General features: G+C 45.5%; 1 protein-coding gene across 2 annotated transcripts in view; it reads left to right on the forward strand.

Moving 5' to 3' along the window:
* Positions 1–14,892, forward strand: part of ash1l (ash1 (absent, small, or homeotic)-like (Drosophila)) — a 34,056-nt gene that overhangs the window by 1,100 nt on the left and 18,064 nt on the right. For both annotated transcript variants that reach the window (XM_005457220.4, XM_005457221.4), the window contains exons 2-10: positions 286–397; positions 3,637–4,442; positions 5,278–9,739; positions 12,570–13,236; positions 13,396–13,569; positions 13,699–13,793; positions 14,276–14,349; positions 14,429–14,474; positions 14,692–14,800. In XM_005457220.4, coding sequence (XP_005457277.1) covers positions 3,837–4,442; positions 5,278–9,739; positions 12,570–13,236; positions 13,396–13,569; positions 13,699–13,793; positions 14,276–14,349; positions 14,429–14,474; positions 14,692–14,800 — 6,233 coding nt within the window. In that variant the 5' untranslated portion in view covers positions 286–397; positions 3,637–3,836. The remainder of the gene's footprint in view (positions 1–285; positions 398–3,636; positions 4,443–5,277; positions 9,740–12,569; positions 13,237–13,395; positions 13,570–13,698; positions 13,794–14,275; positions 14,350–14,428; positions 14,475–14,691; positions 14,801–14,892) is intronic.

Raw genomic sequence — 14,892 nt, forward strand, 5'->3', positions numbered from 1 at the left:
CTTTACCGCTCCGGCTGTTAGTGCTAAGTGTTGTGGAAATAAAATTGTTAAGGGGGAGTGAGTGGGGGTGCTTTGCATGTTGGCACTCAGCAACTTTGTGTCTTGGAGCTTGGCAAGGTTAACGATCAATTTTAGTGAGCGGTCAGGAGCTGTGTGCAGTGGTTTCCGTTTGAGGTTGTTTGTAATCCTCCCACAACAGCGTTAATATATATATATATTTAAACTGTAGCCCCTTTTAAATTGTTCTGATCATGTTTTTTTTTTTTTTTCATTTTGGCTTTTCAGCTGTTGGAAGATTATTTTAAAAAAAGGGGTGGAAATGTGGCCACCACGTTGACACGCAAGAAGACAGGACACAGCCAAATAATGTGAACACCGTTTCTGGACTATTTCAGAGGTGAGTGGAAATGATGCACGTTGATAGGTGTTGTTTACGCAGGAGTAGACGTCTTCCCACCCCAAAAGCATGCTTGCAGAACCGCATGTAGATACTCGGTTTCTTTTGTATTAAGACAGTAATTACGAGTATGACTAGATAAGGGCAGTTGCGGGGGAAATTAGGGCTGATCGGTTCGCAGACTCATGAGTTGGTCCCTTGAGGGGCTGTGTTGACTGCACCACAGGAAACCGAAAGCAGATAACGTTATTTGGTTTGCTCACTCATGCTCTGGTTAGCCACGTTTTTTCTTGTTCTTTTTTTTCGTGTAGGGTATGCATAATAAATTAAAGTGCACGTATGTTTTTGCGCTGTACTGGAAGTCCTCAGGTTGAACTTCCCTGGGCTGTGGGAGATGTTTGCACGGTGCAGGTGTGACTGACACCTGCCTCTCCGTTCCGCTTTGTCGCAGTGAGTTAACAGGGAGTTTAATCATTGTCCCCGCTTCTTTCTTTTTTAAAGCAACGGTCTGTTACAATTGTATAGCACTTCCGCTGCTGGATGATACAAAGCAGCGGCGGCAGTGGTGGTGCTGGTGGTTGTAGTAGTAGAGGAATTTGCCTGCTTCCACCCCCTCCTCTGAGCACGGCCCTGTAGTAATACCAGTGGAGCTCTGGAAATGACAGGGAGCTCTCAGGGCAGACGCCAGCCCTCATGTGAATGATGCAGGGGGTGGGTTGGTTGGTGGGTGGGTGGGTGGGATACTATTGCTATGGCCAAAGGGAAATAAGCAGTTATGAACAACGTGTGCAAAAGTGAGGAGGGAGTGAAAGGAGGGAGGGAGTAAAGGGGGGAAGAAATGAGAGAAGGGGAGCGGGAGTTGTTTACTACGTTCCTCCCTGCTCTGCTATTTCTTAGGTTGTTGGAGTGAAATTGATTGTTGAATCTTATCGGTTTTCTTTGGCATTTGTTTGCGTTTATAGCGTTGCATAGAAGTCTTCTCAGAAAGCAAAAGCAAAGGACAGACAGGCGTGACTAATATCAGCCTTCAAAACCACTAGTGTTGCTATTCAGTTGTTTTGCAGTATGACTATGGCAATGAAATGACTAGTGTAGTTTAACTGCTTCGCATATACAAAAAGTACCTCAGCGCTAGACATGAAAATGACACACTTGAGTGTTAAGGCTGATCAATGAGAAATTAGAAAGCGATGTGGCCTGGTGTCAGATTATCAGCAGGGGAGCGAATGCCAGTAAATGACCTGACTTAGCTTGTTAGAGGTGAGGGGAATGTTTTGACTCTCTGGGAGGCTTTTTTGCCGACTTGTGTCACTAGCCGTCCACAGAGTTGGGTACTAAAGTGGCTTATTTTTGGCATTGCTGCTGTCATGCGACGGAAGCGGCTCCCATCTCCGTGAGCATAAAAGAAAGAGGAGAACATTTGTCACTGTGTGTAAGAAGGACACAGGGAAAAGGAGTTGGTGGGGTGGGTGATGGGTGAAATGTGTTTTTGATTAAAGTGGGAACACAGTGACTTTAGTTTGTGTGCTGTTCTCAGTGCTTTCCAAGTTTGCGAAATCGAGGAGGAAGAGGATGGAAAAGCTTAAAGAAAACCGGGGGAAAAAACACAGAGATTGATGGAGTGTTAAAGAAAAGTGGGAGGTGTGATTTTCAGTGTGGTATGTGTAGCGAGGGGGAGTGTGGAGTTTTGAGGCAAAATGGAGTGAGTAATTGAAGTAAACACTGAAAGGACCATGTGGGGAACCACAGGCAAGAATCCAAAAATTCTGCAGTGTTTACTGTGTGGTTTAAAAAAAATCTCTACTACTGTTTTCCACTGTCATAATCCAAAACAAACATGGTGTAAGACTATTGCAAGGCAGATTTTGTTTTACTTTTTCCCTCTCATCTTACCGTGATGCTTTACTGATGTGATGACTTGTATGACTTTCCTGAGGCTCCATTAAGTACCTCCTTTAGTGCTCTCCACTAATGTAGGATGCAGAAAAACCGCCGGCATGTTGACGCTTGATCACTCAGGCTGGAAAAGGCGGCTGGATCCTCTCGTCTAGTCCCAGAGACCTAGTGTGCTGAGGTCACAGTTCTGAATTGCCTCCAAATGACTTCACCCAGAGAAAGCACCTGCTTGGGGGCGAATCCGCATTAAATCACTCAGAGGCCGTGGGGAGCTGTAGACAACTTCATTGAATTGGGCTGTCCTCCCAAGGAGGACAATTAAGAAGCATGCTGCTCTCTGCTGCTAGCATGTGAGCTGTTTGCCACTATCACAGGCACCCGTTTTCACTGCAGCTAATGAGGACACTTAAGGGATTGCTCATTCTGCATCTTACTCCGTAACACTTGGAAGGATGTGGCAGTGCTGTGGGATCAACTACTGACTCCAAGGAACACCAAAGAGCAAGCCAAACAAAATTTCAAGGGAGAAAATAACCTCTAATGCCATTGTGAATGGCAGGAGTGACTATTTTGATTATATTGTCAGATAAATGAACTATTGAGCCTGATTTTTACAATGTTTTTACTTTTGGACTAAACTCCACTGGCTTATAACTTATATCCATGCCTGTGGCAGACACTTGCATGCAGTCGTACATGCGTTCTTGCCATCTCTGGGTTAGAGCTTGCTTGGCATTATGTTGACTTGTTGATATCTCTGGTCTAGTTAAAGCCATATGATGGGTGGCTTTCACAGGCGTTTCTCACAAATGCTGTTGTCTTTAGCATCAGTCAAGGCCTTTTGATGTGCACTGGCATAGTAAACTAAAAATTGTCATTCACCACTTTCTATGATCCTGTAATAATAATTTTTTTTTCTTTACTAAAAAAAATCCCTAACCACACCTGGACCTGTCTCTAGGCACCCAGTTTGGAAGCCACTGCTCTAAAGTACATCTGCTTTGGAAATCGCAGGTGGACAATTCAAAGTCCTTGTTCCTAAGGTTACATTTCTGAGGTGAGGTAGAGGGGACTTTGCTGTGTAAATAGGTCACAGATTGTTATAATCTATGAGGATGAGCGCACCATAAAAAGTGTCAGAGATGAGATGAAGGACACTCTAACCAAACAGATAATAAAATTGTTGCCCTCTGTCTGCCTTTCACCAGCGTTCATTTTAAGACTGTTTAAAACTGTCAGTGTTTGTGTTTTTCTATTTCAGTGACTAATGTGGAATTTATTTTTATCTTCTCTACCCTCCCTTTTCTTCTTTCTCTCCCCTCTACCTGTCCCTGGTCCTGCAGTTGAAGGACGGAGAAATAGGGCTGGACAGCCGAGGAAGGGAGAGAAGCCCCCAAAGCAAGGAGAGCTTCACCCTCACCGTTATCCCCCTCCCCCTTTCCCCCCTTCACCCTTATCCCATCCCCAGACAAAAACTGTACCTGGTATCCACACCAACCACTCCTTAAACTCCATAAACTTGTACCCCCCCCCCAACGATCTAATGGATCAGAAGATTCAAGGGAGGACTGCAACTCCACCCCCTCTCCTGTCTGGTGCTCCCACAGGGGAGCGAGAGAAGGAGGGAGTGGGTGGGAAGAAAGAAGAAGAGGAGGAAAAGAAGAGGGACAGAGAGAAGGAGGGAACCCCCACTGCATCTGCTGGTGCAGGAGGCACAGGCGGGCCAGGAGGTGCCGGTGGTGACCAGTCCCATTTCTCCATTAAAGAGAGCAGCCTGTCCGAGGGCAATGTCAAACTGAAGATTGGCCTCCAGGCGAAACGCATGAAGAAGCCTCCTAAGATCCTGGAGAACTATGTGTGCCGACCAGCTTTCAGAGCCACTGTGAGGCATACGGGTCGTGGAGGAGGCAATGCCCGTGGAAACCGTGCAGGCGCCACAGGTGACGGGGCAGGCACTCAGAGCCAGAGTCCTTCACAGGGCAGAGAAAAAGAGAGGGAAAAGAGTCCCAGTGTAAACAGACCACCCGTCTCATCATCTTCAACAGCCCCAACTGCTAAAGCTCCCACACCACCTCCTCTAGCTCCTCCTCCTGCCAGCACTACCACCCTGACACCCTCCCAAATGAATGGGAGCGCTCCGGCAAAAAAGGTATGGAGGCTAGACGCTGTGGATTTTATTTATTTGGGTTCAGCAGTGATTTTCCACTTTGAACAAAATTAAACATTCAGTGATGACAACTAGTATAATTATTTTCATTCACTTTACTTCCTTAAAATGTTATTAGCCAGCCATTGGTCTACAGCAAAGCTACTCTAGTAATCACGGTGTTATTACGCTAATAAAGAGCAGAGCATAAATTTTACTTTAGTTTTCATTGTGTTCTCAGTTGGCTTGCCTCTATTCATCACTCACTGGCCCCTTCAATCACCCTCCGTCTGTGTCGTCTGTCCTCTGCCTGGCCGTGTACTCTCCACCCCCATCCCCGCATGACCCCTTTCTCTCGCTCTCCCTCTCTGTCCTCAGTCTGACCCTAATAAGTGTTATTGTGCTGAGGGTAACTTCCCCCTCTGGCCATGCCTGTGAAGCACCGTTGGAGTAAAGATCTTACCAATGAATGTCTAACATTAACTTGCTGCTGATACTTCCCATGTGTGTTGTCATGATGTGTGTCAGTTTCTGTTGTACGCTTTCTTTTAAAATATTTCTTAATGTTGTGCAAGATTGCTTACATCTTAATTATGATGTACCTGGTGCTGTATATATGTAAAAGATAATATTTAATGTTAATATTGTACATTACCTTCTTCAAATTGCAAATCAAGCAGTCCTAGTTTGCACCTCTGCTGCTTGTTTACCACATTCAAAATTATATACATATAATTTAGAAATTTGGGTGGTGTGTTTGTTATTTCTTGACCATAATAATCATTCATCTCTATTATTCTCATTAATCTCTTGCCTTTTCTCCCTAACACCCTTCCAGGGTCCACCAAAGATGGATTGCAAGTCTGATTCAAAGTCAGACACAAAAGCAGCTACCACCACATCTGAGAGACCACTTAACCTTCACCGCCCTCCACCAGACAGCAAAACGCATTCCTCTGGGAAGAAAGCGCCAACTCCGCAACCCAACCCCCGGACATCTTCACCATCTCCACCATTATCTTTAACGAAAGAACCCAGCCTTGAAGGTGTTAAGCCTCCTCAATGCACCTATAGCACAGACAGTCAAAGAGATAAGGACAAAGGTGTTCAGAGTTGGGGAGCGCCAACCGTCACTGAAAAATTAGCTCAACTCATAGCAACTTGTCCGCCATCCAAGACCCCTAAGCCAGCCAAACCTGCAAAGATTGATCCCAGCCCTCCTCTTCCGAGCTCAGGCTTCATGGCCCCTACAGCCAAGCAACGAGACAGAGCTTTGGCTAATAGGAACACATATTCAAGAATGGTTCACCTTTCTCCTCCACCTCCTGTGTCAAGACCACCTGGTCGGCCATACGGGTCTAGAAACAAAGACAGTATTTTAGAAAATTCAACCACCCTGATGCCGCTGATGAACGAGGACTTGGATGGGACTGGGAAAGCTGCTAGCAGCAGCGGAAACAACGGTATCAGCATGAGCAGCACCAACAGCAGTAGTCGCAGCAACAGCCCAGCATTCACCTATGGCAATAATCGCCTGACAGTCCTGTCAAAGGAAAGCAACAGTGACAGCAGCAACAGTAGCATTTCTAAGCAACCGTTACGCCCTGCTCACTCCCTACCCCATACCACGTCACCTTCATTGTGTCCCATTTCATCATCTTCATCATCATCGGTGGAGCAGAGGACCGTGAGTGCAGTCAGTCACCTGGGCTCCCCTGTTCCCTCACAAGGACACCATGCACGAGAGTCTCCTGCCCTCGCAGAGGAAAGCAGTGCAGGGGAGCGAGAGCAAGACAGGGACATGCCTAGAGACTTAACCAAGTGCCCCCCTTTAACAGCAACTGGAAGGCCAGAAGGGAGAGAGAAAGGGGGAAGCAACCAGTCAGTACGAGTTGAGAGGGGGAAAAGTTCCAGTCCAAGTAAACGTAGTCCCAACCGGGATACTAGCCGACCCGGTTGGACTAGCAGTCCCCCTGAGTCTATTAGACAAAGGACACCTTCCCCACTGGAGCCAGATGATGATGATGATGATGATGATGACGATGACGACGACGATGATGATGATGATGATGATGATGAAGAAAGCCCACAGACGCCTCTCAGAGATGACTCTCCTGATTCATCCCTAGACTCTCCCGCAGAGCAGGACAGCAAACCCCTTAAAAAGCGCAGGGGAAGAAAACCCCGCTGGACACGTGTTATGCACAAAGCCCAAAGTCAGAGAAGCCCGGACAGTCCCTTCACTGAGAACAAAACCACCATGCCTTTATCTTCAAGCCTGGAAACTCCAACGCCACCAGTTAAAAGACCTGTAGGCAGGCCCCCGAATCCAAATAAGGTCAAACCAAATCCTGTGTCACAAAATTCAGTGTCACAGCTCTTCCCACCCCAGCCTAAAAAAAGAGGAAGGCCAAAGTCCAAAATGCCGAGGCTTGATGCACCGGCCCGTGGGAATCCCCCTAACAAGCTACCCCCCTCTAAGGTCTTTTCATCTTTGTTGAAGTCCAAAGAAGAACAGGACCCACCTGTTCTTCACCCAGAGGTGGACTTGAACCCTCCTAAACCTATGCCTAGGAAACGTGGACGCCCCAAGCGCCTTCCTCCTACTTTACCCCAGGAGGGTCAGCCTCCCACGTTGGCTCCAGAAGCAGGGGAAAGATTCCGCAACAAAGGAAACGGGCAGCTTATCATGAAAACTATTATTGGCAAGATCAATAAGATGAAAAGCGTTAAGCGGAAGCGTATTCTCAGTCAAATCCTGTTAGGCCCAAGGTCAGAAGACACCCCTAAAGGCACCACTAGTAGCATGGCTGCAACAGCAGAAGCTGCAACACAGTCATTGTCATCCCTAGCTGCTTCTTTTGGAGGAAAACTAGGGCCCCAAATTAATGTCAGTAAAAAGGGCACAATATACATGGGTAAAAGGAGAGGCCGTAAACCAAAAGCGGCAACTAATGTGTCAGCTACAATGTCACCTTCAGAAACCTTTATATCTCCAAACACCACTTCCCCTCTTCATCCCCATCAGTCACAGTCCCATCAGCAGCACCCGCTCTCCTCAGAGGTGTTTTCCTCACCCTCCCTCTCACAATTGACTGGAGGCCACAGTCCCATCAGCGATGGTAGCTTTGTGGAGCCAGGCTCAGTGCACTTTGCAGGTCACTCTCACTATTCCAACTCCCATCATAGCCATAACACATTCTCGCTTCCTCCTCCAACCTTTTCAGCTCCTAATCCTCGCAACCCAGTGATGGGCTCGATGTCATCGTCTGGGGTCCCAGCAGCCTCCCAGAAAAAGTCATCTTGCCGTGGATATCATCACCACCATCACCATTACAGGCAGCACTACCATTATCATAAGCTTTCCCCTCCCAGGCCACTCCATCCCACCTCCCCTGCCCCTCTGAGTGAGCTAAAAGAAGCCACGCCATCACCAGTGAGTGAGTCACACAGCGAGGAGACGGTGCCCAGTGACAGTGGTATAGGGACAGACAATAACAGCACCTCTGACCGTGGTGAGAAAGCTGGAGGAGCAGGTGGCTTGGGTGCAATTGGCATCCCACCTGGGATGGGCAGTGGATTATTAATGCCAGGTGTCATGGGTTCAGCTATGGGTCCAGGGATGGGTATTAACTCGAGGGGCAGGCGTCGACACAGCAATGTACTTATGGAACACCCTTCACCGTCTCCATCACCCCACGGGACAAGGTCATCACCTGATCCCCGAAGACCTCACCCAGCAGCTCCCGCCACGACCTTAATGGGACACAAGGAGAAACATAAGCACAAATGTAAACGCCGAAGCCATGGCTGCCCCGGCTATGACAAGCTAAAGAGGCAGAAGAGGAAACGCAAGAAGAAGTACTTACAGCTACGCTCCCGACGACTCGACCCAGACTTCCTCGCTGAGCTGGACGAGATTGTTGTGCGACTAAGTGAAATACGCATAACTCACCGCACCACAGGGCACCGGCTCGGAAGCGGAATAGGCATAGCAGCGGGATCAAGTAGAGTGCCAGGGGTGGGTGGCAGGGCTGCTGGTGCCATAGGAGGCACAGGCGGCCCTCCTCCGCATCATTATGTTCACAGAGACCTCCTGCCTACAATCTTCAGGGTTAACTTTGGCAGCTTCTACTCTCATCCACCATACTCCTGTGACCCGTTGCACTATGTTCGTAAACCGGATATGAAGAAGAAACGTGGACGGCCTCCCAAACTGAGGGAGTCTATGTCTGAGGTTCCATTTGTACCTGGACTTGGATTCCCCCTTTCAAGTGGAGGCTTCTATCACCCCTCCTATAGTGTTCCTTACTCGTCAGGACCTCTGGGGTTGGGCTATTACAGAGGTTATCCTCCAGCAAGTGCGCTGTATCCCCACCCACACCACCAGTCACCCCACACAGCCCCATCACATCACACTCACCACTCACCGTCTTTCCCACCTCCCCCCACATCTTTCTTACATCATCACCACCCTTCACATCTCCTGCTGAACCACTCGAAGTTTCACAAGAAAAAACACAAGCTGCTAAGGCAGGAGTACCTGGGAGCAGGACGGCCTCCTGTCCTATACCCACCCATGTCCTCTGAGCTCTCCTTCAACTGGCACCACAAACATAAACACAGACACAAACACAGAGAACGCTGTGCTGAGGAGGACAGGGAGGAAGCAGCAAGAGGTGGATCAGGGAGCCGAGCTAGTGCAGGGATTTCTGACAGTGGACCATCAGGGAAAGGAGAGCGAGTTAGTGGTTTAGGAATGGCAGAGGCTTTACAGCGATGCCGCTTTGGACGAGACACCTCCAGCACCAGTGCCAGCAAGCAAGCTGCCACTACCTCTGCCAACTCCCCCTCTTCTTCCTCATCCTCATCTGCTGAAAGGTACAAGCGCAAAGAGAGCTCCATGTCCTGTCTAGGACCTTCAAGGCTTGCATTGGGCAACAGCTCAAAGGGCCACTCAGCTGAGTCCTGGTTCAGGATAGGCAGCTCTGAAGCAGACTACTCAAAGCTGTCAAGGAGTCAAATGGCTCCTGGCCAGGGTTCCTTCTCAGACGGACGGGCAGAAGACCCAGCAGGCTGCTCGGACAGTGAGGATGAGGAGCCTCTCACTCCCACAGAGGATGTAGAAACCCACGATTCTCCAAAGCGTACAAATCTGTTTGCTTCAGCAATCACCCGCACTTCACTGAAAGGAGGCAGGAGCAGAAAGACTGATGTAGTTACAGAGAGCTCCAGCTTCTCTCACATGGACCGGCCAATGAGGAAGGAACACTCAACATCAGCAGAGAGGAGAGAGTTGGGTAAGTCACTTTTGGAATCTCTGTTGTTTGGGTTAGGAATAATTAAAAAAAACAAAAGCAAATCTGTGTATTTTCAGCTTTTATTGATATTTATAGTAAAAGTGAATTTCTGGTGGTGGTTTATTTTGCTCTTCTTTTTTTTTTTTTTTATAAATGTAGATCATAGGTGGTGATGGTGTATTGGACTGCATTCCAATTAAATGTGCTCCTAGTGTACCCCATAATAAAATTAATTTTATGGCAGAGCTTAAAAAAAAAGTAAATGCAAAGTGGCAGGAAAACATAATTGCTTAATACCTTGCTTGAATAATCTTGGCATGTTTGTAGCATAGGTTATTAAAAACGTAATATTTTAAAGCAGCAGGGAGCAGTTTGCCTTCACCTCCTCTTGGATATTTCCTCCATTAAATCCTTTATGATCTGTGTAGCTTTTCAAGCTTGTGTCTTTGATAACTTTTCTGTACAGAAAATCATTTGACCTTAATTAAATGTGACATTGTTAAAGGTTACAGGAGTTAATTTTCCACCAAAATCATCTTTCCTGAAATAGTTCTGATTCATTTGTATTGTGAATTCTCTGTCTAAATGTGATTGGCTGCTGTTTGATGGGCTTTATAGTTTTGGACAGCTCTGGCAAAACTGGCCCAGTGTGCAATCAATTAGATCCAGCACTGACTCCTGTATGTGGGCAGCTATTGCCATATGGCACAGCAAGTGGGGTCTCAAATCCATACCTCAGAACAACACTGGAAAATTAACAATTCTCCAGTGTTAGGAAGAAAAAAAAATACTAAGCTGGATGGGTCATTTATTTTAGTGAACAAGCCCACTTTAAAGACACAATGACATCTCCTGTGCATATGCTGTAACATTTGGTAGCTCTTAGTAGTGGTTACCAGCATGGCAAAAAAAGCATACATAATTGCTTAAACTAGCTCCTTTGTGTGTGTGGTTAGCCACAGTTGTAGATATAGCATTTCTGCCAGGGCTCATCTTGCTAGAAGGGTGGAGTATTTTGTTAACGTGCTATACTTAGTAGTCTTTTCCCTCAAAAGCTCAGAATGTGGGGCCTAGTCCTATCCATCGGTACACCCAGCACCTGGGCTGGTTTTATGTTGCTGATGTAAGACACAGTGCCGCGGTAGAGATCTCGCTTCATCTTTGAGGCTCTTAACGAGCCGTTAACATGTGTGTATGAGCATTGGTAGGCTGACTATATGTGAGTATCACCTAATGTTTATGAGTGTGTCTATGAGTAATATGGAAAGCCAAGAGGTCCTTGTTGAGGCAGCATGATGCAGTTCAAACCAAGCCAGGGTAATCCTGGATTAGAGCTCAGGACATGGGGTCACCCAGCGGTCACAGACAGAACTGTGAAGGTAGGGGAGGACAAGGGTGGGGACTGGGTTGCCACACAACGCAAGTGGGGAATGACAGAAGTTGACAAATATACAATGACAGAGTAGTGGGTGTAGAGAGAGTGACGCGTAGCAAAAAGAGTGTAAGGGGTGTGCTGGAAGAGGACATGTGTGAATAGATGCGAAAGAGGTTTCCATTGAGATGTGCTGATTCAAAGAGAAAATGTCACAGCACATGGAAATTAGACTGTTAAAAATATGGTCCAGTGATTGGCTAATTAAGTGGTCATCTCACTCTGACCTTATATTACAGGATGATATGCAGTCTGCTGTCTGCCAGTACTGTCTCTGGTAAAAGAGGTTGTACTTTCAGGTGCTTCCTTATTTCCTTATTGTGGTCACCACAGCAGATGGATCTGCATGTTTGATTTGGCACAAATTTTATGCTAAATGTCCTTATTTGAACAACCCTATCATGAAAAGAGGTTTTAATCTAAATGCATACACAATGTGTCTAATGATTCATTCAGACTTTTACAGTTGCCCGCAACTTCTGTCCACTTAAGTGTATGAATTGTTGTATTATTATTTTTTCTTTTGAAATTTATATTTCAGTCAAAAATAAATGATTTGCATGGATGACCAAAAAATTAAAGGATTTTGAGTTAAGAGTAAGAATAATACTTATTTTTCTCAAGTAAAAAGACATTAAATGCATTCAATGAAACTGTGTGAGGTGTGATGGTTTGGACTGTCATAAAGCATTAAGGTCTGCATTAGAATATTTCCATACCATTCCAAAACCTGTATCTTCTTATTTTTCAGCCATTCTGATGTTATTTAATTGTGGGATTTGGGTCATTTGTCTTGTTTCATCATCCAGAGCCTCTTCGAAGGTTCAGGGCATGGACCGCTTCCCTGACATTGTTGATAAAATTAATTTATCTTTAATTCATGGTGCTTTAAAGGATTGCAAAGCAGTCCTAGACTATGATACCTCCTCCCCCATGCTTCGAGGCTGGTTGAAGTTTTGTTGTTAGTGTACAGTGTCCTTTAAACATAGTTTTGTTTTGTTTTTTCTCCATCTGTGTAAAGAATGTTTGGAAGCATTGGAATACATCTAGGGGATATTTACACACTTTAGAAGTGCTGGTGTTTTTTTTGAGATGTACTTTTTTTGTTTTCTTATAGAAGAAATATGACCAAAGAGCAATTTGTACAGATTTCAGCAGGCATTTTTCTGCTACTCTTGGATTAACGAAATTCTAAAAGAATTGAAGGCTGATTAGAAGCATGTATGAGAATAGAAAAGGACCTAAAGGAACAAGAGAAGACATGCATAAGTGTAGTATCACTGTTTCCTGAGTGCTGACAAGTCAACTGTCCTGTTGCTACTTGGAATTTTTAAGATTGTTCTCTCTGATGTTAAGTTCCAGGGATATGAACCATTCATTTTCCGTTTCTCTCCTCAGGGTCATCAGGTATCCAGACAAGGGGTGTTGCACTCCCAACCTCGGAAGAACCTGAAGGATCCCTGCACCACCGCCAGCAGCACCATCATCAGTCTTCTCTGTTTCACTCCCACAGCTCAACCTCCTTATCCTGCCTCTCTCCCTCTCAGGAGTGTTGCCTGGATGTCTCACTGTCTCACAACTCCCATCGGGTACAGCCCTCCAAATACAGTCTGCATCATGTCAACAAAATCCTGCGTGCCAAGAAGCTGCAGAGACAGGCCCGTACAGGAAACAACGTGGTAAAGAAGAGGGGGCCTGGACGTCCCAGGAAACACCCGTTACCCTCCCCACCACCGTCCCCTCCACCTGTGGTAGACTTGAATCAAGTCCGGCACCGTGAGAAAGGAGTGGAACGGTTAGCAGAGGGAAGAGGGTGGGAGGGTGATACTGTGACTGATGCTATTGAGTCTGTAGTCCAGGGCCAACGTAGAAAAGGTCAGAAGCGGAAGCACTGGGAGAGAGAAGGGGATGAGGAGGAGGAGGATGTGGAAGAGGACAGGGAGGCTGAAGACATGGAGGGACACTTGCCCGAAAGAGAGGAAAACCTAGGGAACCTTGTGGCAAGGTCCAGACCTGGGACAGGAAGGAGCTGGTTTACCCAAGATGAGCTACAGAACCTTCATGGGTAAGCAAATTATAATACACTATTGCATATTCAACAAGACTGGACTTGAGAAACTCTTCTCTATGACAGTGAATACTAATATTAGGATTCAGTGGTGGTATGTATAACATTTATTAAGTCCAGTTGTCACTAGAAACCAAGTCATGTTTCTATCTTTAGCTCAGTGGAAACCAAGCCAGATGGCCACTGCTCACCAGAGGGCCCAGGCCCTGTCTCCAGGGAACAAGCTCCACCTATGCCCATAGCCACCCAGCGAGAGAAAAGACCAGCACGACCTCCGAAGAAGAAGTTCCAGAAAGCAGGGTTATATTCTGATGTGTACAAAACTGAAGAGTGAGTCTTATGGGATCCAAATCCTCTCCCTACTAATCTTTAATTCAGACAGCAACACTTCATAGTGTCATACAGTTTTTCTGCACAGCCAGTGAACTGCCTTCACATTTTTCTTTTCCTCTTCTACAGCCCCCGTAGTCAGCTTCTGCAGCTGAAGAAGGAGAAGCTAGAGTATATACCCGGGGAACATGAGTATGGATTGTTTCCTGCTCCAATACATGTTGGTGAGTTTTATTTTTTTCATTTTTGCTATCGACTTATTTTATGATCATCAAAAAAGCAAGCTATTTATTTATAGTGTAGTCATTTAATCATTTACCTAACAAGTGAAGGATAGAAAAGAGACAAATTGGGGAATATGGGAACAGCTGAAAGTAGATTTAATTATTTATTTAGTTGACGTTTTGAGCACATTTCTTAAATTTCTTTATGCAGAAGTCAATTGTTGGCAGGTTTCACAAATTTGAATTTAGCTGTATAACTTGCCAAGGGAGGGAAAGTAAAACCTAGAAAACCTCATTTTACTTCAGTCTGTGTCCAAGATTCAAACGGCTCTAGTAAATTATCCAGATAAACCTGTTTCTTGGAACAGGACTCTCCTCTGTTTATCACAGGCCTGTGTTTTCAGCTATGATAAGATGAAGCATAAATACAACTGAGTGATTTTTCTCTCTTCCCAAATTCTCCCTGCTTTTTTTCCCCCCAGGAAAGTACCTGAGACAGAAACGCATTGACTTCCAGTTGCCTTACGACATCTTATGGTTGTGGAAACATGATCAGGTGATCAATCTTTCTGAGGTTTTTAGTATGTATTTTTGTTTCGACCACTTTTGCATTTACCGCTCTTTCTTCCTTTCAGCTACACAAGAGGCCTGATGTCCCCCTTTATAAAAAAATAAGATCAAGTGAGTGAAAGGATTTTTTTTTTAATTTATATTTTTTACCGGCCTAAATATAATTTGAAGCTTAGTTAAACTTATGTGTTTCCCTATAAATATATAAGGTAAGGATATTTGCTTCACTTGTTACAAAAACAGGAATTAAAGATGTGTGTCTACAGTTCAACTTTGTGTGTCAAACACTGTAAAAATGATAAGGTAATAGTCTGTTTATGTTTTGCAGATGTTTATGTGGATGTGAAGCCTCTCTCTGGTTATGAAACAACTACATGCAACTGTAGACTTCCTGAAGACTCAACTGAAAAAGGCTGCATGGATGAATGCCTGAATAGGTAAAGACACACCATCATAATCGGCTGTTTTCAACAAGTCTCATGTTACTTTTCAGTATTCAGATGAAGTCATGTGCTTGTTTAGAAATGTT

The sequence above is a fragment of the Oreochromis niloticus genome, linkage group LG22 (genome assembly GCF_001858045.2).
Source record: "Oreochromis niloticus isolate F11D_XX linkage group LG22, O_niloticus_UMD_NMBU, whole genome shotgun sequence".
Taxonomy (NCBI): domain Eukaryota; kingdom Metazoa; phylum Chordata; class Actinopteri; order Cichliformes; family Cichlidae; genus Oreochromis; species Oreochromis niloticus.